Source organism: Salvelinus alpinus, chromosome 32 (assembly GCF_045679555.1).
Source record: "Salvelinus alpinus chromosome 32, SLU_Salpinus.1, whole genome shotgun sequence".
In the NCBI taxonomy this organism is placed as follows: domain Eukaryota; kingdom Metazoa; phylum Chordata; class Actinopteri; order Salmoniformes; family Salmonidae; genus Salvelinus; species Salvelinus alpinus.
The window spans coordinates 22,768,509-22,792,677 of NC_092117.1; the positions used below are offsets into that span (position 1 = coordinate 22,768,509).

General features: G+C 43.0%; 1 protein-coding gene across 2 annotated transcripts; it reads left to right on the forward strand.

The window, feature by feature from the left end:
• The first annotated feature begins 7,134 nt into the window (after positions 1–7,134).
• On the forward strand, positions 7,135–9,060 carry LOC139562323 (fibroblast growth factor-binding protein 2-like). Of its 2 annotated transcripts, none has more exons than XM_071379931.1 (2): positions 7,135–7,254; positions 7,964–9,060. In XM_071379931.1, exon 2 carries the CDS (start codon positions 8,072–8,074, stop codon positions 8,714–8,716), a length of 645 nt encoding a protein of 214 aa, XP_071236032.1. In that variant the 5' UTR covers positions 7,135–7,254; positions 7,964–8,071; the 3' UTR covers positions 8,717–9,060. The 2 variants fall into 2 exon arrangements, with proteins under 2 accessions (XP_071236032.1, XP_071236034.1); XM_071379933.1 differs by having other exon boundaries at positions 7,252–7,480.
• The last annotated feature ends 15,109 nt before the right edge of the window (positions 9,061–24,169 follow it).

The window sequence follows — 24,169 nt, forward strand, 5'->3', positions numbered from 1 at the left end:
TGTACCTCAGTCCAGGTATGGGAGATGGAGCTGTACTCCTAATTATCCCAAAATGATGAATCGAGAAGATTAAAATACTGCTCGTTTTTTATTAACCTGACTTTTTGTCCGCATGCTAGGCTAGCTAATTCTAAAGCGACCCGTTGGATTCGACAACACTTCCGGTAGCTAGGCCCTACTTTCCTCAACGCTAGGTGTTGTATTTTTATGGAATCCAATGGGAATTAGCTATTGCATTGGTGCCTATGGTAGAGCCACCAAATTGTCACCATTGTTTCCAATGGTAAAAGGCCGTTCAGAGAAATCTTCATAATCCACAATCTTTGACTTCAGTCATGTTTATTTTACATTTACATCATGTGACCTCCTGCAGAGGCTGTTAATCAGAGGCTTGTTAGCCACTAATTATGGCCAGCCTCATTCTGTTTCCATAATGATGACAAATTGTTTCTCAGGTGGTCTGCTGGGACAAGAGATAGTGGGTGTGGTTGATTATATCTGTAAAGCCAACCTGGACTCAGAACAATTCGTATGATTTGGGACGTTATTTCTGCCCCTCCATTTAGTATGATGTTATGTGACGTTATATTACGTTGTGTTACATTACGAATGGAATAGCGGTCATATGAATTGAAGGATGTATAGTATCATCCGTTATACCCGGTCGTACAATACCATACAATTGGAGGACGTCTTGCTCTGAGGCCAGGCTGCTTGTTGTGTTAGCATTTGTGGATAATGTTAGTGGCTAGCAGGTTAGGTGAAACTAACATATTAGATTAGGCTACTATGGTAAAGGTTAAGGGAAGGATTAGCTAACATTTCCTAAATAGTAGCAAAACACTTGATTCCCCAAGGTGACCTTTGGCTTGCTAGACAGCCTTAATCGACATCATCATTGCCCAAGAATAAGTTGTTGAGGTTTAACTGCCTTGCTCAAGAACAGAACAGCAGTTTTAACCACCTTTCCAGCTCTGGGATTTGAACCAGCGGCCTTTTCAGTTACTGACTTAACACTCTTAACTGCTAGGCCACTCATCCTCCTCGACCAACATGCTGACTTTCATTTCTGTCTTATGTAATCAGGGCCCGGTTTCCTGACAACGATTCAATTTAGGCTTACAAGTGAAACATGTAGAGAGAACATTCTTTAAGTGTATCATTAAAAAATAAATAATAATTGACCCCTTTTTCTCCCCAATTTCATGGTATCCAATTGTTAGTAGTTACTGTCTTGTCTCATCGCTGAAACTCCCATACGGACTCGGGAGAGGCGAAGGTTGAGAGCCATGCGTCCTCCGAAACACAACCCAACCAAGCCACACTGCTTAACACAGTGCACATCCAACCCGGAAGCCAGCCGCACCAATATGTCGGAGGAAACACCGTACACCTAGAGTCCTGGTCAGCGTGCACTGCGGTGGGCCCACCACAGGAGTCGCTAGTGCACGATGAGACAAGGATATCCCTGCCGGCCAAACGCTCCCTAACCCGGACGACGCTAGGCCAATTGTGCACCGCCCCATGGGCCTCCCAGTCGCGGCCGGCTGCGACAGAGCCTGGGCTCGAACCCAGAGTCTCTGGTGGCACAGCAACCACTGCACCACCCGGGAGGCCCTTAAGTGCATCATTGACGCGTGTTTTGATACTGATATGATTGAAAGGAAGGCAGCGCTGCTCTCCAATCAGCTTTCACCATTCAAATCTTACTTTAACATTACAATTATTTCACAATACTGATGATGAATCAGCTACTAAAGAGTTAAGCAGGTAGCCTGACGAGTAGGAGCATTCGGCCAGTAACCGAAAGGTTGCTGATTCGAATCCACGAGCTGACAAGGTAAAAATCTGTCATTCTGCCCCTGAGCAGCAAGGCAGTTAACCCACTGTTCCCTGGGTCCTGAAGACGTGGATGTCGATTAAGGCAACCCTCTGCACCTCTGATTCAGAGGGGTTGCGTTAAATGTGGAAGACACATTTCAGTTGAATGCATTCAGTTGTACAACTGACTAGGTATCCACCTTTCCCTTAATACCACTGCAAATATTGAGGCGGCTTATTCTAATGCTTACCAAATAATAATAAACTTAATCACAGATTTGGCACATCGTTGCGCACATGTTGTTACACATCATGACATATTTTGCAAAAATTACAGACAGTAGCCTACAATTTGCAAAATATGATTAAATTGATTGAACATGAAATTGATTTCGTATGATTGAAATAGGCCTATACAGCCCATTATCCTACTGTATATTTTAATGCAGTCAATTCGGGTTTAATTTCAAGCATCTTTTTATACTTCGCTTGTTTGTAACAATTGCAAAGGAATTGGCAACTTTGTATTTGTAGTCAACTTTGTTCTGAGGTAGGGCCTCCCGAGTGGTGCAGTGGTCTAAGGCACTGCATCGCAGGGCTAGCTGTGTCACTAGATATTCTGGGTTAGAGTCCAGGGTCTGTCGCAGCCGGCTGTGACCGGGAGACCCATGGGGCGGCGCACAATTGGCCAAGTTTCGTCCGGGTTAGGGGAGGGTTTGGCCGGCAGAGATGTCCTTGTCCAATCGCGCACTAGCGACTCCTGTGGCAGGCTGGGTGCAGTGCACGCTGACACGGTCGCCAGGTGTACGGTGTTTCCTCTGACACATTGGTGCGGCTATCTTCCGGGTTATGTGGGCATTGTGTCAAGAACCAGTGCTGCTTGGTTGGGTTGGGTTGTGTTTCGGAGGAAGCACGGCTCTCAACCTTCGCCTCTCCCGAGTCCATACGGGAGTTGCAGTGATGAGACAAGACTGTAACTACCAATTGGATACCTTGAAAAAGGGGGTAAAAAATTTAAATAAAACAAACTTTGTCCTGAGGTTATCAGTGGTCACAAAGAGACAAACCGTTTGATTCTATATTTAGCAGAGATCTGCTGTGTGTAAAATGACGCAGGAGGGCAAAAAAGCAAACGATCGACGCACTTGCTGTTCTACGAGTGGTCTGAGGCAGTCGGTAAATAACAAGCATTTTAAAGTGCAGCTTTAGTAACAGTGGTTTTTGGAGACAGCTCAGAGATTTAACGATTCTCCTATGAAGGTTTCAATGATGAAAATAACATTAAAATGATATGGGAAAACCGTGCCCAGACCATTAGTAGGCTACATATCATATCTTGGAGGTACACAAACATATGTATAATAATATCCTTCATATGGCTCTGAGGCCAGCCTATTAAAGTACTGCTAGACAAAAGAGTATGCTCAATGGAGAATCTATTTGTCCTTTAGTAGTCCTTTAATAGACTTAATCTGGGTCCGGGAAAACTAGTCTGTTTTATATTAATCAGATAAATAAGAATCTCTAAATAAAGACACTGCATTAATTTAGTAACATTTCACCCTAAGCGTAACTTGACAAGATCCTGAAGCTCATGTGATTATGCCAAGTTCAATGCTTTTATTTGCACTCAGGAACTCCAATCATAAAACTCCAATAATACATCAAACCTGAAATGAACATAGATCCTGCATTTGAGATAATGTATAAAGGAGAATGTAAGAGCTGGGCCATTCAGACTGTTGACACTCAGTGACTCAACAGGAAACCCACTAAGCATTTACCGACAGCGACGTCATTTGGATGTTTTTTTCGGGTTTTTTCGGTCCTGTTCGGATGTCTTTTTTTGTTTCTTGGGGTATTTTTTGTTGTTGTACTTGACCAAATCTGAACCAATCATAGAAGTCTATGTTTGGTTTAGATTTGGTCCAGTGCAGACCGGCCTTGATTTGGCCCAAACATAGACATCTATAATTGGTTCAGATTTGGTCTAGTCCGGACCAAATCTGAACCAATCCACAATCATAGTTTGGACAGCACAGCACAGTACAGTACAGTAGAGCACAGCAGATTACAGTACAGTACAGTACATTAAAGAAATGTAAAGTATGATACAGAACAGTACAGAAGGGCACAGTAGAGTACAGTAAAGAAAAGTAACGTATAGTGTACTGTATTGCACCCTACTGTACCCTAATGTACTCTACTCTACTGAATTAAACTATACTGTACTACTCTTCTGAATTAAACCAAACTGTTCTGTACTCTACTGAATTAAACTCTACTGTACTGTACCGTCTTCTCTACTGAATAAAACTAGACTGTACTATGCTATACTGTGCTCTACTGTACTAAACTGTGCCGTACTGTAATGTGATGTTCAAACTTGTAAAATATAGCCTATACATATACATATTTTCAACATCTGTAAATTACATATTTTCCGGACATATTTTCAAGCTGTTGAGATTTTTACATTTTCCCAGGACTCTATGCTCACAAAGGCTCCTTTCAAATGCTGAATGACCTGGTATGATGGTGCATTTATCAGTTATACAGTTTAAAGCCATCATTTGTGCGTTTTTCCCAAAGTTGATCTTTAAAGTAACTATCCAGTGTTTCCAGATTTCTCTGAAATATGACCTATAATTAATTAGAATATGAGTGAAATAGTTTTCTTTCCCACATGTTTTTATTAGGTATGTTGAAAAGCAGCTTTTCTGTGTTGCAATGGTGTGGGCGTACCCCAACACCAGTATGGTGTGGGCGCATACCGCTCATTAAAAATATCCATGGAGTAGACTGCTGATTGGCCAGCTCATCCTCATCAGGAGGATGACATCATCCTCTATGAGGAAATAGCAAGCATTTTTGAAACGGTCTGTTTGAGAAGTTTGAGGTAGGGGTTTTTAAGTTGTAGTTTTTTCTCAAATTTATGCTTTGGCCTTAAATACAAACATAGGAAGAGTCAACAACATTATTTGGCTATGAGTTAACAGAAAATTAACTTTTAAAATTGAGATTTTCACTGGACAGATACTTTAAAACTGCAACATTTTCTCTGAGCCTAGTGGCAAAATGTATTAAGTAGCACAAAATTATACTGAATTATAAATATATATATATATGCGCAACATACAACAATTTCAAAGATTTTGCTGAGTTAGAGTTCATATAAAAATTCCCCCCCAAAATATAGATTTATTTTTATTTTTGGGGGGGTTGGGGGATCTTCCACTTATCCTTCCACTTATACAGTTTCTTTCAAATACCCCTCCATATACCCCTTAAGAGAGGCATAATAAGTCATGTCAAACTGTGTAGAACTGCAGGAAGCACGTTTTTTTTTTATTCGCACTTGACACACACACACACACACACCTCAAAAAGAACAAAGTGAAGTGTCTCATGTTATGAGCTTAGAATGGATTGACAGTGCCACCATACCATAAAAGTGCACTTTTGTCTAGACGCGTGACAGGATAGCAAAGCCAGGCCATCAGTCAGTATGTCTGTGTTCTTCTGTATGCAATTCAATGAAGCACTGATTACTAGGTGTCGCAATGGAAATTTGTGCTGAGGGCAATCTTCATTGTATTTACATACACTATGGTAACTTTGCTGCAGAGCACGGTGCTTCTCCTCTGCTTCACAATTAGATTCCCTCTGTCATTACGGTCCGAGGGGTGACGACAGAGGCACCGCTCGGAGCCTCAATCAGTGTCTAATCACAGTCAATGGTTTCTTAAAGGCAGTCAGCTAGCAGCACATTGATTGCGAACATCGCTCGACAACAATTTAATGGAGATTGGTCTTCTCAAACCTCCCGCCTCGTCAAGGACTCTCTCAGTGTCATCAGCAGAGTGAAGGGAAAGATTAGGCTTGAAGGAAGGACAGAAAAAAGCTAATAGAATCACATTTCTAGAGAAGCTTAACTTGTAGGCCAACTTAACACCCTGTTCACACATTTTGTTTTCGCAGAATTCTGCCGACGTGTGAATGCAGTAATGGTGTCTGCAATTTCTCTCCTCAGACCCACACGTGTAGGCCTAGCTATGTTGCTGTGTGTCAACGAGTGGTGGCTGTTTTCCCCAATTCAATATGGTGTCTTGCTTGGGAATATTGAGACACTGAATCCCATTCACCTTTCAAGAATAAACACACCACTAGAGGTGGTGAGTGTTGCTCTGTCTTCAGCTGCCTTATACTGCTATTCTCTATCCCCCACTATTTCTCGATAAAAGACTGACTATTGGTTGTTGACAAATACAGCAAAAGAGTATTGGGGAAAGTCAATAGCCTATGCTACATACTGAATGAACAGAATGAACAGAATAGATTTCTTTGTTAGCAATTAAATAAAAATGATCAATTAGAATGTGTCAAATGATTTATGAGAAGACTGAGGGGAAGAAAGGGCTCACTGACGTACAAACAAGTTCTTGTTGTGTACATTTGGCCACTTGGAAAAACGATTGGACTTGGACACTGTATTGGGCACACACACATTATCATGTATCATACATGCTAGTGTCCACGCATGCATGGACGCAGGAGACATACACACAATAACCACATAGCTGTTCTCTCTGCGCCAACGTACTGACACCTCTCATTCTGTGCCAGCAAAGAGGGGAGCACAAAGTATACAGAGAGTACCACCGAGGGCCTAGGTTGGCATGGACCCAGCCTCTGGCAGTGGAGTGGAACACATTATCACTTAGTGTGAGCTTTTAAGCCTTTGGCTATTCATTTGCCAAGTCCCCACAAGTGACTTTTTCTCACCAGGTTAATCTGGATGCATACTGATAAACGGAGAATATCCTCTTGTCAAAAGACCTGGAATAAAGACCTGGAATAAAATCATATATACAGTATGCTGGCAGAGTGGGCTCTGCCAACATACTGTATATATACTGTACAAGTATACTGAATTATTGTACAAAATAAAATGCCATTATCACAGTACAGTCACCATGGTCTTCAATGCTCTTGAAAATACATTATGTTGAACATAATCAAACAAATGCATTCTCTACATTGTTCACTGTACTGTCACTCAATGTGAGAGCTGCTGCTTAAGAAGTATGTGTGTTGCGAGGAAACGTTGGCAAGTGTGTACATTGTCTTCTTAGCCGTGAAGAGGGGGTGTGTTGGGTATGGATGTGTGTGAGGCAACACGCCATGACCCAAACTCCACCTCCCACCCTAGCCCCACACACAGATAATACAGTCTTTAGGTAGGGGGTTGAGAGGGGTATTGCTACAGGAGGAGGGGGCCTGCTTAAGGGAGGTCTGGGCAAACCCATTTATGCCCTGAACACTCCCCTCTCTACCCCTCCCCATTCTCCTTTATCCTTCTATAACCCTTTTTTGTGCAAGCGTCCCGGGACCCCGCATTTTGAATAGCAGCAAACACTGGGTCTCCACATGGTAAGTGCAACCTTTAGATAACAAATACCAAATGTTGAAACTGGAAATAATTTGATTAGTACATTTTGTTTTTGCAGGCAGGTGTACTGTATGCTTGCTGTGCATGCATATTGTTTTCATGTCTGAGCCGACTTGGAGGTGTTTGTTTTGGTGCATGTCTTTGTTTTGTAGCAGTATATTGGATCACTCCAATATGGTTTCCTTCGCAGGGCAGGATACACTCAAAGTAAGGATTTTCAGAGTAGTCCTGTGTAAAAAGCATGAGCTGATTCTTACTCAAAAATGTTTGTAGAGGTGATTTTTATACGGATTAGTCCCGTGTACCAGGTAGCAATGCAGTTTTGGTCTGACCCCTAAAACCGCAGCTATCTATAGCTTAGAGCTGAAGCTTTCCTCCCTTATTGATTTAATGCGGTGTAAAGAAAGAAACAAATTATATTATGATTAATTTAAAAGGTGCACTGAAAATAAACATCATATATGTTGTAAATGTGCAGTACAGTTGGTAACCGTAACATTTGTTAGGAATGTGATTTTATTTACTCATTTTTGCACAGCTTTTTGGGGTATTCTAAACAGGGAACATAGCAAAATGTAGTGAAACTTCTCGTGTTTTTATGAAAAGAAAGAGAATGGGTTAACTATGTAAGGTGTGTTTAATTCACTCATGTTTCACTTTGTTTTGCCTCTCCTGTTTCATTCCCTGCAGGTATTTTGATTGTGGCGAGTCCGATTTCCGTTTCATTCAGGCGTGCTACTGATGCTTGGCTGCATTTGAATAAAGAACAATTTCAAGTAGCAGTAATCACCCCGAGCCATGAGGTTCCTGTGGCTTCTGTTCTTCTTCCTGTGCCTCCCTGTCCTGCCCAGCACTGAGGCCAAACGCCAGAGCTCCGACAACAAGATGTCGCAGCCCCCACCACCACCAGCGGCAGGAAAGAAGCCCAAGAACTCTGTCCCCAGCTCAGGAGGGTTCAGCACAAAGGTTGGCCACAACTGTACCTGGGATACGTCCGGGGAGGGCGTAGTGAACTTGCTTGTCAGCTGTAGATCCGAGGAGCAGACCTACTGGTGCCGTTACGCTGGACAGCCAGACCTGTGCCAAGCCTACAGTGACAGGAAAGCACAGGTCAGGCATTGGAAACAATTGGTGGGCAAGCTGAAGAAGAAGAGGAGTGCGTGCGATGGTGAAAAGGTGCTAAAGACCCGCTCATGCAAGGCCCCCATGGAGTCGCACATGAAGCTCAAAGAGAAGGGGAAAGGCGGAGGCAAGAAGGATCCAGTGCCCCTGGTTCCGGAAATGGTAGAGAAGGAGGAGAAGAAAGAGGAGAAGAAAGAGGATAGGACTCCGTTGTTAGAGGAGAGGGATGGGGAGGTGAACGACATGGAGCCAGTGGAGAATTATTGTGCCGAGGGATGGCATTCTGTCTGCTCATTCTTTGTAAGTTTCTTTGAAGGTTAAAGTCTTTGTATGGTTTTTGTAAGATAAAAAAGGGACAAAGCTGATGAACTCACCTCTGTATCCGGGCTTACTTCTTTGCTAGGTAAACAAAAATGTTTTTGTATAAAGTGATATAGAGCCTAAATATAGGCTGCAGAGATTTATTTGTGTTTATTTTATTGCGAAACTAATCTTATTTTCTACAGACAATATTTGCTACTGTTCATTTGTAGTATCTAGACTTGTATCAGATTTATATTTTTTAACTTTAACACAGCATACAAAATTCTACCTGCGAATTAACATACCGTACTATATAACCATTTAACAGTTGTTCGACTCATTTAATAAATCAACACAGATGACATGGTTCTTTTTTTACAAGTTGTGAATTAGTAGGGCTATATGGATGATATAGTTGCCTGGTATTTCTGTTGTCTATTGTATTTCTAAGTGCTATTCCAGGAGCTGGGAAATACGGTAATACTGTATTCAAAATCACAATAATATTGACAAGATCTTTATGCTGTAGTGTATACACTTGATGATAACAAATCAATTGTAATCAACATGAATAGGATAATCATGAGAACCTTTTATGTATTTTCCACCTAGTTCATCCCTTAAAATTGTTGCAATCCCAGCAACATATTAGTTGCCAGAAAATAAATAATCTCTCGAGCCATCGTTTATTTTTCTTTACCAAAACTATGTCATCATAACACAGGAAATGCAGTTCTTAAAAATTGCCAACCCTGCTAATCAACAGATTATTTTCAAGTCTTTGTAAGTAGTGAAACGTAGGGTCACATCTGTGAGACCTCGTGAACATAATTTAGAATAGACATAATGAAAGGGTTAATTGAAAATATATCTTGGAAACCTGTTGTGATCCGTTTCTTAGGTGATACTGACATGTCTCCTCTTGTGACACATTGAATATCCACATTTTCACAATTGCTCTCTGTGAAATAAATCAGTATTGTGACTACAGTAATAAGTGGATGTTTAGAAATAGTTCCCTGAAAAAATATAAAAGTACAATCTTAGTTATCTGTGGTTCTATCATGACTTTCTTATCCATGGTTGGATTGAGATTATCTTCATGAGACAACTCAGTGTGGTAGTCAATTGAAATACTGTCTGTCTGGTCCAGAGTTGCTATGTGTGTAAGCCATTGTGTTATGTGGTAGCCAGTGGCCACAGTCCACAGACAACACACATCCCATTGTGAGTTGCCAATGCTAGCAGATGGCAGGGGGTACCTCCTGGCACTATATTGGGTCCCACACTATTTTCACATTAGACTCAGTTACAAACAATTCAATGAAAGAAACAAATCGTTTTTTTTTTGTGTTGTGACAGGGATAGAAGTCCAGCTAAGCTGTTTACGTGTCCTATTTTGTTCAGGTTAGCAACGCAAACAACAAAACAAAATAACTTGGACTGATTATACCAACCAGAGCCACAGAGTTCTGCCTAAAAGTCTCACTGTGCTTTTGTGTGTGTGTCCATGTGTGGTCTCTGTGAAATGTATGTGATGATGATGGCCAATTCGATGGTGGGTTTCTAAATAGAAAGAGGATGGGCTGACAGTCATGGTGTGATTCATCCCGCCTGAACCAGACTTTTCCTACAGGGAATTGATACTCTTCCCTGTCTCTGTGTCTTTCTGTCACAAAAATGTCCTCCATAACACTCTGTCTCAGTAACATACTGATTACGCACCTCTGAAGCAGTACATGTGATGTTCATTTCAAAGTTCATTGTTGGTTGGGTCAGCAACTCAATCCCAAATCAACTCACATTAGAGATATAACCGTTTGTTCCTCAGGCCTACTCCAAAATCATCTGCAAAACGTGATGATCTTCCTTTGATAGTGCAGCCCAGCATGCCTCCAACCTCTCTAAACCCTTCATTTACATCTGTAGCACCAGTGGTGTAGTGGAGTGTATACCCAGGTATACGCTATATACCCACTTATTTTCAGTGGGCAATGTGTATACTCACTTCTTAATCCCCACCAATACGTATCAATGAAGTGGAGGAATACGCCATATCAATTAATACACTCTTAGAAAAAAGGTGCTATCTAGAACCTAAAAGGGTTATTCGGCGGTCCCCATAGGAGAACCCATCGAAAACAACTTTTGGAACCCGTTTTTCTAAGAGTGTAGGGCTGATGGAACAGATCTGAATGTTTAGCTTAAAATGTTGATAAACTATTATTTATTCACATTTTAGGCGCAGCAATGTGCACATGGCAGTAGGCCTATGCGTGAATGTTTCAAAATGCAATTTGGGGGGGAAACATCGTTCTAAACTGCACATGCAAGCAGTTTCATGGACAGAGATGGAAACATCTGATAGGAAGAGGCGGGAGAGACTCAATGACTATCATGGGTTGCTAATATGATTTGAATAATGTCTTTGGCTGCTAGACAATGAAAGAAAGTTGAAAGATTTTGTCTGCAGGCTACTTTGAGGCAATGTAAGACATGCCTCATAATATGAAGTAAAACGTCCAGCTTTCAAACGATTAAGGAACCGTAAAAATATAGCAGTGCTAATGATAGACCTAACTGTCTTCTGGGAGATGGAAAGACTTTCCCCCAAACCTTATTAAATGTTAACTAGCTACATAGTAGCCAATATCTTCCTGACAGTATGATATCATGATTATTTGCATCAATCAAATGGACCATTTATTGCTAGGTTGACTTAAAGGATAACTACTCTCAAAAATACAACATTCTTACATTTTTCCCAGACATCAAAAGTGGTCTCCTGATGTGGTTCAAGCATTGTTATGGCCTTAGAAAACAACATTTTGTTATTTTCTGTTAAAAAAGTGTGACTTTGAGAAACAAAACCTGAAAAGAATTGTGAAAATTGGAAACCTGTGAATTTCAGACTCAGTTTATCTGTTTCAATTGCAGACCTACTATTAGCCTACTACACAGTACAGCTTGGGTTGGCCTGACTGTGAAGGACTAAAGTCATTCAGATTGTATGTCACTGATTCTCCTAGAATTTGTCACACAGAGCGCCTTTCCTTCGCTGGGCGGGCTGTTTGGAAAAATGTTGGCAAAATTAGAGTATACTCACTTCTCCAGGCACCACTACACCACTGTACAGCACATACAGTAAAATAGTGTTAAACAAAAAATATAGATTTTAGATTTTAGATTCATCATAGTAGCCACCCTTTGTCTTGATGACAGCTTTGCACACTCTTGGCATTCTCTCAACTAGCTTCACCTGGAATGCTTTTCCAACAGTCTTGAAGGAGTTCCCACATATGAGCACTTGTTGGCTACTTTTCCTTCACTCTGCGGTCCAACTCATCCCAAACCATCTCAATTGGGTTGAGGTCAGGTGATTGTGGAGTCCAGGTCATCCGATGCAGCACTCCACTACTCTCCTTCTTGGTCAAATAGCCCTTACACAGCCTGGAGGTGTGTTGGGTCATTGTCCTGTTGAAAACAAATGAAAGACCCACTAGGCGCAAACCAGATGGGATGGTGTATCGCTGCAGAATGTTAAGTGTGCCTTGAATTCTAAATAAATCACAGACAGTATCACCAGCATAGCACCCACAAACATCACACCTCCTCCTCCATGCTTCACGGTGGGAACCACATATGCAGAGATCATCAATTCACCTACTCTGCGTCTCACAATGAGTAGGCGGTTGGAACCACAAATCTCAAATTTGGACTCATCAGACCAAAGGACAGATTTTTACCGGTCTAATGTTCATTGCTCCTGTTTCTTGGCCCAAGCAAGTCTTGTCTTCTTATTGGTGTCCTTTAGTTTAGTTTTTTGTTGTTGCAGCAATTCGACCATTAAGGCCGGATTCACGGAGTCTCCTCTGAACAGCTGATGTTGAGATGTGTCTCTTACTTGAACTCTGTGACACATTTATTTGGGCTGCAATTTCTGAGACTGATAACTCTAATGAACTTATCCTCTGCAGCAGAGGTAACTCTGGTTATTCCTTTTCTGTGGCGGTCCTCATGAGAGCCAGTTTCATTATAGCGCTTGATGGTTTATGCGACTGCACTTGAAGAAACTTTAAAAGTTCTTGACATTTTTGTGATTGACTGACCTTCGTGTCTTAAAGTAATGATGGACTGTCGTTTCCCTTTGCTTATTTGAGCTGTTCTTACCATAATATGGACTTGGTCTTTTACCAAATAGGTCTATCTTCTGTATACCACCCCTACCTTGTGACAACTGATTGGCTCAAATGCATTAAGAAGGAAAGAATCTCCACTAATTAACTTTTAACAAGGCACACCTGTTAATTGAAATGCATTCCAGGTGACTACCTCAGTAAGCTGGTTGAGAGAATTCCAAGAGTGTGCAAAGCTGTCATCAAGGTAAAGTGTGGCTACTTTGAAGAATCTAAAATATCAAATATATTTTGATTTGTTTAACACTTTTTTGGTTACTACATGATTCCATATGTGTTATTTCATAGTTTTGATGTCTTCACTATTATTCTACAATGTAGAAAATTTAAAAAATAAAGAAAAACCCTTGAATGTGTAGGTGTTTCCAAACTTTTGACTGATACTATATATCATTAGGACACACACAAACGCAGGAGAGGAATGCTTATATTCCTGTCTCAACCTAGGGGCCTGTCTTTAGACTCCTCTCCACAGTCGCTCCATTGTCCCTCATAGACAAAATAGAGCAGAGATGACTTGTATGCCTCTGCCGTGGCAGTGGGCCACCCCCAGAAGCAGGGCTAAGGAAGAATCTGAATACACTACTGTGAGTGACTTAGCATGCAGACAAACAGTGAACTCCAAAGAAGAAATGAAAGTCGCACACTCCATTCTTAATTGCAATGTGATTCATTTTACTCTGCAAGAATGCCTACATCATTTAAGCTTTTTCCATGTCTGCCATATTACACACCTCCACCAGCACTCATTAGCAGGTCAATTATTATTTCATCCAAGCAAAGTTTTTACTGAGTTTCAACAGCAACAACTTAATATGTCCTTATGTTTACAAGTAAAATGGGCTCTCCTATAATCACCAGGGGCAACTGGCACAGACACACGTTTGTATCTGATGATGGCAGAGAAATAATTGGGCGCAAATCCTGTCAATTTCCAGACTTGTGCATCCAATTACCAGATGCTTAAGATTGAACAGCAACCCTGCCTGTGATTCAGAGGTTTAAATGAAAGCAAAGGGACGTTTGGAATCACACGTGACACAAGATGTCTGGCTGCACAGTTACATCCTGTTGTCAAGCCTTGTGTACCACTTACCAAATGTTTATGCTCATCAAACCATTTGATGTTGGTGTCATTGTGAAGCTAGTACGATTCTGGTAGGGTAGAGTGGTGTAAGTTCAGCCAAAGGGTTAGTTGAGCCACCCCTTGTTTCTAGGAAACCATACACAAAATTAATAATGTTACCAAATATTTAGGAAGATGTCATAATTTCATGTAGTCTGTGAATGAAGAAACCACATGGAAAAAGTGGTAAATAAGTTAGGTCCAAAAAGCAGATTTTTTTACAAAGTAAAATGTGTTCTTGTGTTATAGGTTTCATAATACATTCTATCTAAACAAAGTAGATCATTTTAAGATTGTTTTATACATCAGTTGGGGTCTCTGTAAGCTACAATATGAAGTCCTAAACCTAGCATGAAAGTGCGTCCTTGTAGCTGTGTGGGCGGCAGGTAGCCTAGTGGTTAGAGTGTTGGAATCAGCTCAAATCCCTGAGCTGACAAGGTAAAAATCTGTTATTCTGCCACTGAACAAGGCAGTTAACCCACTATTCCTAGGCCATCATTGAAAATAGGAATTTGTTCTTAACTGACTTGCCTAGTTAAATAAAGGAAAATAATAATAAAATAGTTTGCCTTGGGGTAAGTTGAGCCAATTGCCGTTGGGGTAAGTTGATCCAATGGCCACCATACCCCTTGCAAATGATTATTACATTTAGTATTAGTATTAGTATTTTTGCAATGTGTCATGCATATGAACTCAAGATAGTGCATGTTTATTGTTACAGAGCAGACATCATCATGCCCGTGTATACAAACGTAAAAGAAGCAGGGGCCTAGCCTTCCTTGATGTTCTTGAGAGAGCAGCCAAGGAAGTGAGAGAAGGGAAGAAGTCCATTGGACCAGCAGCAAGGATGAATAAATAGACTGAATGACACTGATATGTACATTGACAAAAAAAATTAACATGTATCTGTGAGAGTGTAATGGAGTAGCAGAGGCACAGAAGGTCTTATCTGATGACATGGAGTCTGAGCTTGCTAAACATATCAATAATCAAATGCAGAGAACTTGCCTAGGAATTGGCGCATCAAAACAAAATCCCTGTCCGAAACAACTGATCAAGAAATGGAAGGGTAAGTGATATTGAACAGAGATATCTATATATCTGAATGTAGGCATACATTTGAAGACGTCCTCTAGTGATTTAAAAAAAACTTTTACTGTTGAAAAGCGATATCCCAAGTAGAAATACAGTAAAGTACACACACTAAAGGGTAAAACAATACAAAATAGACAACTGCAAACTTCAAGGAGTAGGGCATGTCATCTGCCTCCCCTCATACTTGAGGAACAATAGAGGAGCAATAGAGTACAAGTAAGATTTTGTGTGTTCCCCCCACTTATGCTATGTCATGACTTACCTGGACCACCTATTGAGATGTTCCTTTTTTTAAGTAAATCAGGTGTTACATGTAAGATGTGCCAAGAAACCACTTTTTTGGACAAGCTATGTTTTCAAAACTGTTATGTTGACATTAATTCAAATTATTTCCAGGGATACACAGAATCCCGAAATATATGTTGATGTATTTGTTAGAAATAATACTATATTTCCCTTGACGGAGTGATGCTGAATGTAACAAATTGCTCAACATACCCCACTCTTCCCTACAAGTTTGGTTGACAATCTGAAGGTAGTCGTTGGTGACAAAGTGGTGGCCTAGGTGATTTCTAGTCCCTTTACTTTTGTCAGGCTGTGTTTTGTCGACTTGATCACATCTAGCAGGTGCTGCCATGAGCTTAAAAAATATATTTTTTATAATCTATGTTTATTGCTGATGATGACTGGGAATTTTAATTGATGGTCTTGTGGGATGCAGCTTTTCTTGAAGAAGATAATCAAGGAGACTTGCAGAGAAGTAATGAAAGTTCTGTAGTTTACAGTCTTGTAACAGTGTTCAACAAAACAGAGGCTTGGTTGTAATTTGATGTTGTGCATATTGTATTTTTGCAGTGAATGAAATACAGGAATGTCAGACAAACATTACAAACATGTTGCCATTTTATTTAAAGCAATTTTCAAATATATGATAATGTTTTTCTTCTAAACAAATGCTTAGTATTCTCCAAACCTTTCTCAGCTTCACTTTGTGTGACTGCAGTGGCACTATAGACTATAGTGAGAGAGCCCTATTTTGAGAGCCACATCACGTTGGATGGAGCTAGAAAACCACATGCAAATTAGTTATAGGCCTACATCTCCCAAAAGTGTAATCTTCCCCCATTTCTCTGGTCTCTTAAAGCCCTCTCCCATCCCCCTGTCCCATGCAATTCATAGGGTGTTCATTTTGCCGTCATTCAGTGCTCGTAAATTAAGTGCCCAATAGGCATGCTGCCAGTGTCCTGTCGCCCCCAGCCCCACACTCAGCATCTCCATGGTGGGCCTCTTTCTAAATGTCCTTGTCTTTCAGACATTCAGCTAGTCCCTCCAGTATTTTTATTGCAAAATCAATAATTCCCCGCATATTATGCGAGCGCTTGCAAATTTGACCCATCACTGCACTATTTCCACATAAAACGGTCAAATCAGTGAGGAGATTTGATTAATCTGGCGCTGGCGTCCAGGTAGGCGTGATTTGCACCGGGTGAAGCTGACTGCATTCGTTTTGGAACCGGGCTGCATCTGGGCATGAGACAGGTTCCCGTTCAAAGCCCAGGGCGAAGTCAGGTCAAAACAAAAGTTAGGTAATTAAGCACGTGGAGTAATGAGTAAGATTTGTGTTTTCACGTGCAAAAGTTATTGTTTTTGATGAAAACACTTTATCTGCATTCCCAATTAAAACTAGTTTGCAAATTCTGACATATTTTATGAAAAATAGTATATTTTATTTGTATGTTTCTGGACGATGCACCATAATGCCGTGTTGACAACATGGCCGAGCGGCGAAGACTACGGTTTGATTTGAGAAAGGCGCTCCTCGCTCATCGCTTTTGCCTGTTCACGTCACGGGCCATAGACTGGTGCCCCGCGGTTCAGCATAATCGAATCCGACCCAATTTTATCGCATAAAACTGACCAATCACCGCATTGCAAAAATAGGGCCCGCAATTTCAACCAATTTACCGCATAATATAGTTCGATCAAGCCACACGTCACCAAACTAGTTTGGTATTTCGAGACAAATTGGACAAAGTAATCGCATTTTGCCATGCAAAATGTCAGAATTGCTGCAGCTAAATCAAGCATTTTTGCTGGCAAATATCACCAAAAACCCCCCGCAAAATCCTGGAGGGACTGTTCAGTAGGACAGAGCAGAATGGGTAACATCTTTGATAGATCTGGAAAAAAGCTCAGATAAAAGATACTGGATGGCTTCCCACATAAAGCAAAGTGGACAGCAGATAGTTTAATATACTCACCCATTAGTATGGTACATTTGAAAACGTTTCTTTTATCCTTTATTTGACTTCAAGAATGTCAATACTCATGTTTTAGTGTGAACTGCCCATGAAGATGTTGCCATCTGCAGGAGGATATTACTCCCTACAGGTGTCCGTCCATCACCACTACTAAAAGACGAGTAGATTTACACATGGTGCCTTTCCGAAAGTATTCACACCCCTTTACTTTTTCCACATTTTCATGTGTTACAAAGTGGGATTCAAATGGATTGAATTGTCAATTTTTGTCAACGATCTACACAAAATACTATGTAGTGTCTTTTTTTAATTTAATGGACAATAAGTAAGTTGATCATTGCTAGACAGCCATTTTCAAGTATTGCCATTTTGCCAAGCTGATCAGAACTGTAACTAGGCCATTCAGGAACATTCAATGTCATCTTGGTAAACAACTCCAGTGTATATTTGGCCTTGTGTTCTAGGTTAACGTCCTGCTGAAAGGTGAATGTCTCCCAGTGTCTGTTGGAAAGCAGACTGAACCAGGTTTTCCACTAGGATTTTGCCTGTGCTTAGCTCTATTCAGTTTCTGTTCTGTGTTTTGTATTTTCACCGTTCAGGACTGTTTCGTTTCGTTCTCGTATTTTTGTTGTTTTTGTTCGAGTATTCGTTTTCATTAAAAGAGATAATGAATTTGGGCCTCCCGGGTGGCGCAGTGGTTTAGGGCACTGCATCGCAGCGCTAGCTGTGCCACCAGAGACTCTGGGTTCGCGCCCAGGCTCTGTCGCAGCCGGCCGCGACCGGGAGGTCCGTGGGGCGACGCACAATTGGCCTAGCGTCGTCCGGGTTAGGGAGGGTTTGGCCGGTAGGGATATCCTTGTCTCATCGCGCACCAGCGACTCCTGTGGCGGGCCGGGCGCAGTGCGCGCAAACCAAGGCAGTTAGGTGCACAGTGTTTCCTCCGACACATTGGTGCGGCTGGCTTCCAGGTTGGAGGCGCGCTGTGTTAAGAAGCAGTGCGGCTTGGTTGGGTTGTGTTTCGGAGGACGCATGGCTTTCGACCTTCGTCTCTCCCGAGCCCGTACGGGAGATGTAGCGATGAGACAAGATAGTAATTACTAACAATTGGATGCCACGAAAATTGGGGAGAAAAGGGGGTAAAAATAATATATATACAGTGGGGAGAACAAGTATTTGATACACTGCCGATTTTGCAGGTTTTCCTACTTACAAAGCATGTAGAGGTCTGTAATTTTTATCATAGGTACACTTCAACTATGAGAGACGGAATCTAAAACAAAAATCCAGAAAATCACATTGTATGATTTTTAAATAATTAATTTGCATTTTATTGCATGACATAAGTATTTGATACATCAGAAAAGCAGAACTTAATATTTGGTACAGAAACCTTTGTTTGCAATTACAGAGATCATACGTTTCCTGTAGTTCTTGACTAGGTTTGCACACACTGCAGCAGGGATTTTGGCCCACTCCTCCCTACAGATCTTCTCCAGATCCTTCAGGTTTCGGGGCTGTCGCTGGGCAATACGGACTTTCAGCTCCCTCCAAAGATTTTCTATTGGGTTCAGGTCTGGAGACTGGCTAGGCCACTCCAGGACCTTGAGATGCTTCTTACGGAGCCACTCCTTAGTTGCCATGGCTGTGTGCTTCGTGTCGTTGTCATGCTGGAAGACCCAGCCACGACCCATCTTCAATGCTCTTACTGAGGGAAGGAGGTTGTTGGCCAAGATCTCGCGATACATGGCCCCATCCATCCTCCCCTCAATACGGTGCAGTCGTCCTGTCCCCTTTGCAGAAAAGCATCCCCAAAGAATGATGTTTCCACCTCCATGCTTCACGGTTGGGATGGTGTTCTTGGGGTTGTACTCATACTTCTTCTTCCTCCAAACATGGCGAGTGGAGTTAGACCAAAAAGCTCTATTTTTGTCTCATCAGACCACATGACCTTCTCCCATTCCTCCTCTGGATCATCCAGATGGTCATTGGCAAACTTCAGACAGGCCTGGACATGCACTGGCTTAAGCAGGGGGACCTTGCGTGCGCTGCAGGATTTTAATCCATGACGGCGTAGTGTGTTACTAATGGTTTTCTTTGAGACTGTGGTCCCAGCTCTCTTCAGGTCATTGACCAGGTCCTGCCGTGTAGTTCTGGGCTGATCCCTCACATTCCTCATGATCATTGATGCCCCACGAGGTGAAATCTTGCTTGGAGCCCCAGACCGAGGGTGATTGACCGTCATCTTGAACTTCTTCCATTTTCTAATAATTGTGCCAACAGTTGTTTCCTTCTCACCAAGCTGCTTGCCTATTGTCCTGTAGCCCATCCCAGCCTTGTGCAGGTCTACAATTTTATCCCTGATGTCCTTACACAGCTCTCTGGTCTTGGCCATTGTGGAGAGGTTGGAATCTGTTTGATTGAGTGTGTGGACAGGTGTCTTTTATACAGGTAACGAGTTCAAACAGGTGCAGTTAATACAGGTAATGAGTGGAGAACAGGAGGGCTTCTTAAAGAAAAACTAACAGGTCTGTGAGAGCCGGAATTCTTACTGGTTGGTAGGTGATCAAATACTTATGTCATGCAATAAAATGCTAATTAATTATTTAAAAATCATACAATGTGATTTTCTGGATTTTTGTTTTAGATTCCGTCTCTCACAGTTGAAGTGTACCTATGATAAAAATTACAGACCTCTACATGCTTTGTAAGTAGGAAAACCTGCAAAATCGGCAGTGTATCAAATACTTGTTCTCCCCACTGTATATTTTTAAGAGATAATGAATACTTACCACGCTGCACCTTGGTCCTCCTCTCTTTCTCCCAACGACGAACGTTACAGAATCACCCACCACCAAAGGACCAAGCAGCGTGGTAACGGGCAGCAGCAGCAGCGGCCGAAATCTCAAGACTCCTGGACATGGGAGGAGATTTTGAACGGAGAGGGACCCTGGGCTCAGGCTGGAGAATATCGTCGCCCCAAAGCAGAGCTGGAGGCAGCGAAAGCTGAGCGGCGGTGGTATGATGAGGCAGCACGGCAGCGCGGTTGGAAGCCCGAGAGGCAGCCCCAAACATTTATTGGGGGGGGAACACGGGGAGTGTGGCTAAGTCAGGTAGGAGACCTGAGCCAACTCCCCGTGCTTACCGTGGAGAGAGAGGGACCGGGCAGGCACCGTGTTATGCCGTGAGGCGCACGGTGTCCCCGGTGCGCAGGCATAGCCCGGTGCGGTACATAGCAGCGCCTCGTATCGGCCGGGCTAGAGTGGGCATCGAGCCAGGTGCCATGAGGCCGGCTCAGCGCATCTGGTCTCCAGTGCATCTCCTCGGGCCGGGGTACATGGCACCAGCCCTACGCATGGTGTCCCCGGTTCGCCAGCACAGTTCCACCTCGCCGCACTGGCCGGGCTACGGGGAGCATTCAGCCAGGTAGGGTTGGGCAGGCTCGGTGCTCGAGACCTGCAGTGCGCCTCCACGGTCTGGTCTATCCGGTGCCGCCTCTACGCACCAGCCCTCCGGTGGCAGCCCCCCGCACCAGGCTGTCTCTCCGTCTCCTCCCTACAGGTGCTCCCGCCTGTTCAGTGCTGCCAGAGTCTTCCTCATGCCCAGCGCTGCCAGAGTCTCCCGTCTGTCCGGAGCCGCCTGAGCCGCCCGTCTGTCCTGAGCCGCCTGAGCCGCCCGTCTGTCCTGAGCCGCTTGAGCCGCCCATCTGTCCTGAGCCGCCTGAGCCGCCCGTCAGTCAGGAGCTGCCTGAGCCGCCCGTCAGTCAGGATCCGCCTGAGCCGCCCTTCAGTCCAGAGGCGCCTGAGCCGCCCTTCAGTCCAGAGGCGCCTGAGCCGCCCTTCAGTCCAGAGGCGCCTGAGCCGCCCTTCAGTCCGGGGCTGCCCCTCAGTCCGGAGCTGCCCCTCAGTCCGGAGCTGCCCCTCAGTCCAGAGGCGCCCCTCAGTCCAGTGGTGCCCTTTATTAGGGTCCCCAGTCCAAGGTCGGCGGCGAGGGTCCCCGCGCCAAAGACGCCACTTAAGCGGGCTAAGACGATGGTGGAGTGGGGTCCACGTCCCGCGCCAGAGCCGCCACCGCGGACAGACACCCACCCAGACTCTCCCCTATAGGTTCAGGTTTTGCGGCCGGAGTCCGCACCTTTGGGGGGGGGGGGGGTACTGTCACGTTCTGACCTTAGTTCTTTTGTTATGTCTTTGTTTTAGTATGGTCAGGGCGTGAGTTGGGTGGGTTGTCTATGTTCGTTTTTCTATGTTGTGTTTTGCGTTTGGCCTGGTATGGTTCTCAATCAGAGGCAGGTGTCGTTAGTTGTCTCTGATTGAGAATCATACTTAGGTAGCCTTTTTCCACCTGTGTTTCGTGGGTGATTATTTTCTGTTCTGTGTTTTGTATTTTTACCATTCAGGACTGTTTCGTTTCGTTCTCGTATTTTTGTTGTTTTTGTTCGAGTATTTGTTTTCATTAAAAGAGATAATGAATACTTACCACGCTGCACCTTGGTCCTCCTCTCTTTCTCTCAACGACGAACGTTACATCCCGGCCAAACTGAGCAATCGGGAGAGAAGGGCCTTATTCAGGGAGGTGACCAAGAACTAGATGGTCACTCTGACAGAGCTCCAGAGTTCCTCTGGGAGAACCTTCCAGAAGGACAACCATCTCTGCAGCACTCCACCAATCAGGCCTTTATGGTAGAGTTGCCAGACGGAAGCCGCTCCTCAGTAAAAGGCACATCAAAACAAATCAAACTTCATTTGCCACATACACCGAATACAACAAGTGTAGACTTTACCGTGAAATGCTGAATTACAAGCCCTTAACCAACAGTGCAGTTCAAGAAGAAAATAATTACCAAGTAGGCTAAAATAAAAAGTAATAATAAAAAGTAACACAAAAAGTAACACATGACAGCCTGCTTGGAGTTTGCCAAAATTCACCTAAAGACTCTCAGATCATGAGAAACAAGATTCTCTGGTCTGATAAAACCAAGATTTAAGTTGGTCTGAAAGTCAAGCGTCAAGTCTGAAGGAAAGTTGGCACCATCCCAACTGTGAACCATGGTGGTGGCAGCATCATGCTGTGGGGATGTATTTCAGAGGCAGGGACTGGGAGACTAGTCGGGATCGAGGGAAACGGAGCAAAGTACAGGGTGATCCTTGAAGAAAACCCGCTCCAGAGCACTCAGGACCTCAGACTGGGACGAAGGTTCACCTTCCAACAGGACAACGACCCTAAGCACACAGCCAAGACAATGCAGGAGTGGCTTCGGGACAAGTCTCTGAATGTCCTTGAGTGGCCCAGCCAGAGCCCGATTGAACATCTCCGGAGAGACCTGAAAATAGCTGTGCAGCGACACTCCCCATCCAACCTGAGAGAGCTTGAGAGGATCTGCAGAGAAGAATGGGAGAGACTCCCCAAATACAGCTATGCCAAGCTTGTAGCGTCATGCCTAAGAAGACTCAAGGCTGTAATTGTTGCCAAAGGCGCCTCAACAAAGTACTGAGTAAAGGGTCTGAATACTTATGTAAATGTCATATTTTAGTTTTTATTTTAGTTTTTATTTGTAATACAGTTGCAAAAAAATTCTAAAAAAAAGTTTTTGCTTTGTCAAAATGGGGTTTTGTGTGTTGATTAATGAGGAAATAAAATTAATTTAATCAATTTTACAATAAGGCTTTAACGTAACAAAATTTGGAAAAGGTCAAGCAGGTAAGACCTCCCCAAAATGTTGACAAATTGGAATTCACTTCTTGGCTTCTGCACTTTATACTCAAACAGACACTGGCTGACTGCCTGCCAAATTGAATGTTGAAGTATGTCACAACACATTACATTCAATGGTGCAACCTTCCCCTTACTGTAAGCTGTGCTTCTCCAGTCTATTGTCCCTCTCTACCCACGAAAACATTGTGGAGGGCTTGGTATTCTGTTATTTTCTGTTATACTCTGTAAGGAGTGTGACACCTTTGGTTGAAGTTAAAGTCTCTCCTCAATGTGCTACTGCCTACAACTTGCTACTGCCTACAACATGATTTACATGTATTACCACTGGTGTCAGGGAAAAGAAAGAGATGTTTCATCAGCCAAGCATATCACAGATTTCAGCCAATCAGCAAGAGTGATCCTCTCCTGACCACCAGGCCACGACGCACTGCAAGGTCAGTGCGTGGGCAGGCAGTAACCTAACCATGCCAACTGGCCTGTCGGAAAATCCATAAGTCATTGACTGGACTTTCAGGGTGTCAGAACTTCTCCATTTTGTGCCAGGTTTGTGTTGCAACGTTGCTCAATCCAGTATCCCTGACCATAAACAAATAGGCTAGTTTTGATCGGCAATTGCTGATATGGATGAATTAGCGGATTCCACACCTTTTTAAAACAACTATGTGGCTGGAGGTCAAGTTAAACACACAGTGGAAGACTGATAGTGGTGTTGGCCCATGTGAGTGTCTATCTAACGTGAGTGGAGCCACTGTGGAGAAAGATGCTACTGGGGCTGTCCCACTCCCATTGATCATCTGTAATGGTCAGGGATAAGGACATTGCAATATTTATACTATCCAACTCAGGAGCATGCAGTATTACAAAAATCTCATATTCATCTCTGGTTGGGATACACATCTCTGAATGCTCAGGGCCAATACTCAACACCACCAACTCTCAAATGGCCGTTATACTATGGATCTTCAACCAGGTCCTCCAAAATGGTTGCATCTTTTCAATTCTTCTTTTTGTATAAAATTAATGTATATTAATGATTATAAAGCATTTAATGAACATAATTACCTCAGCTATTAGTATAACA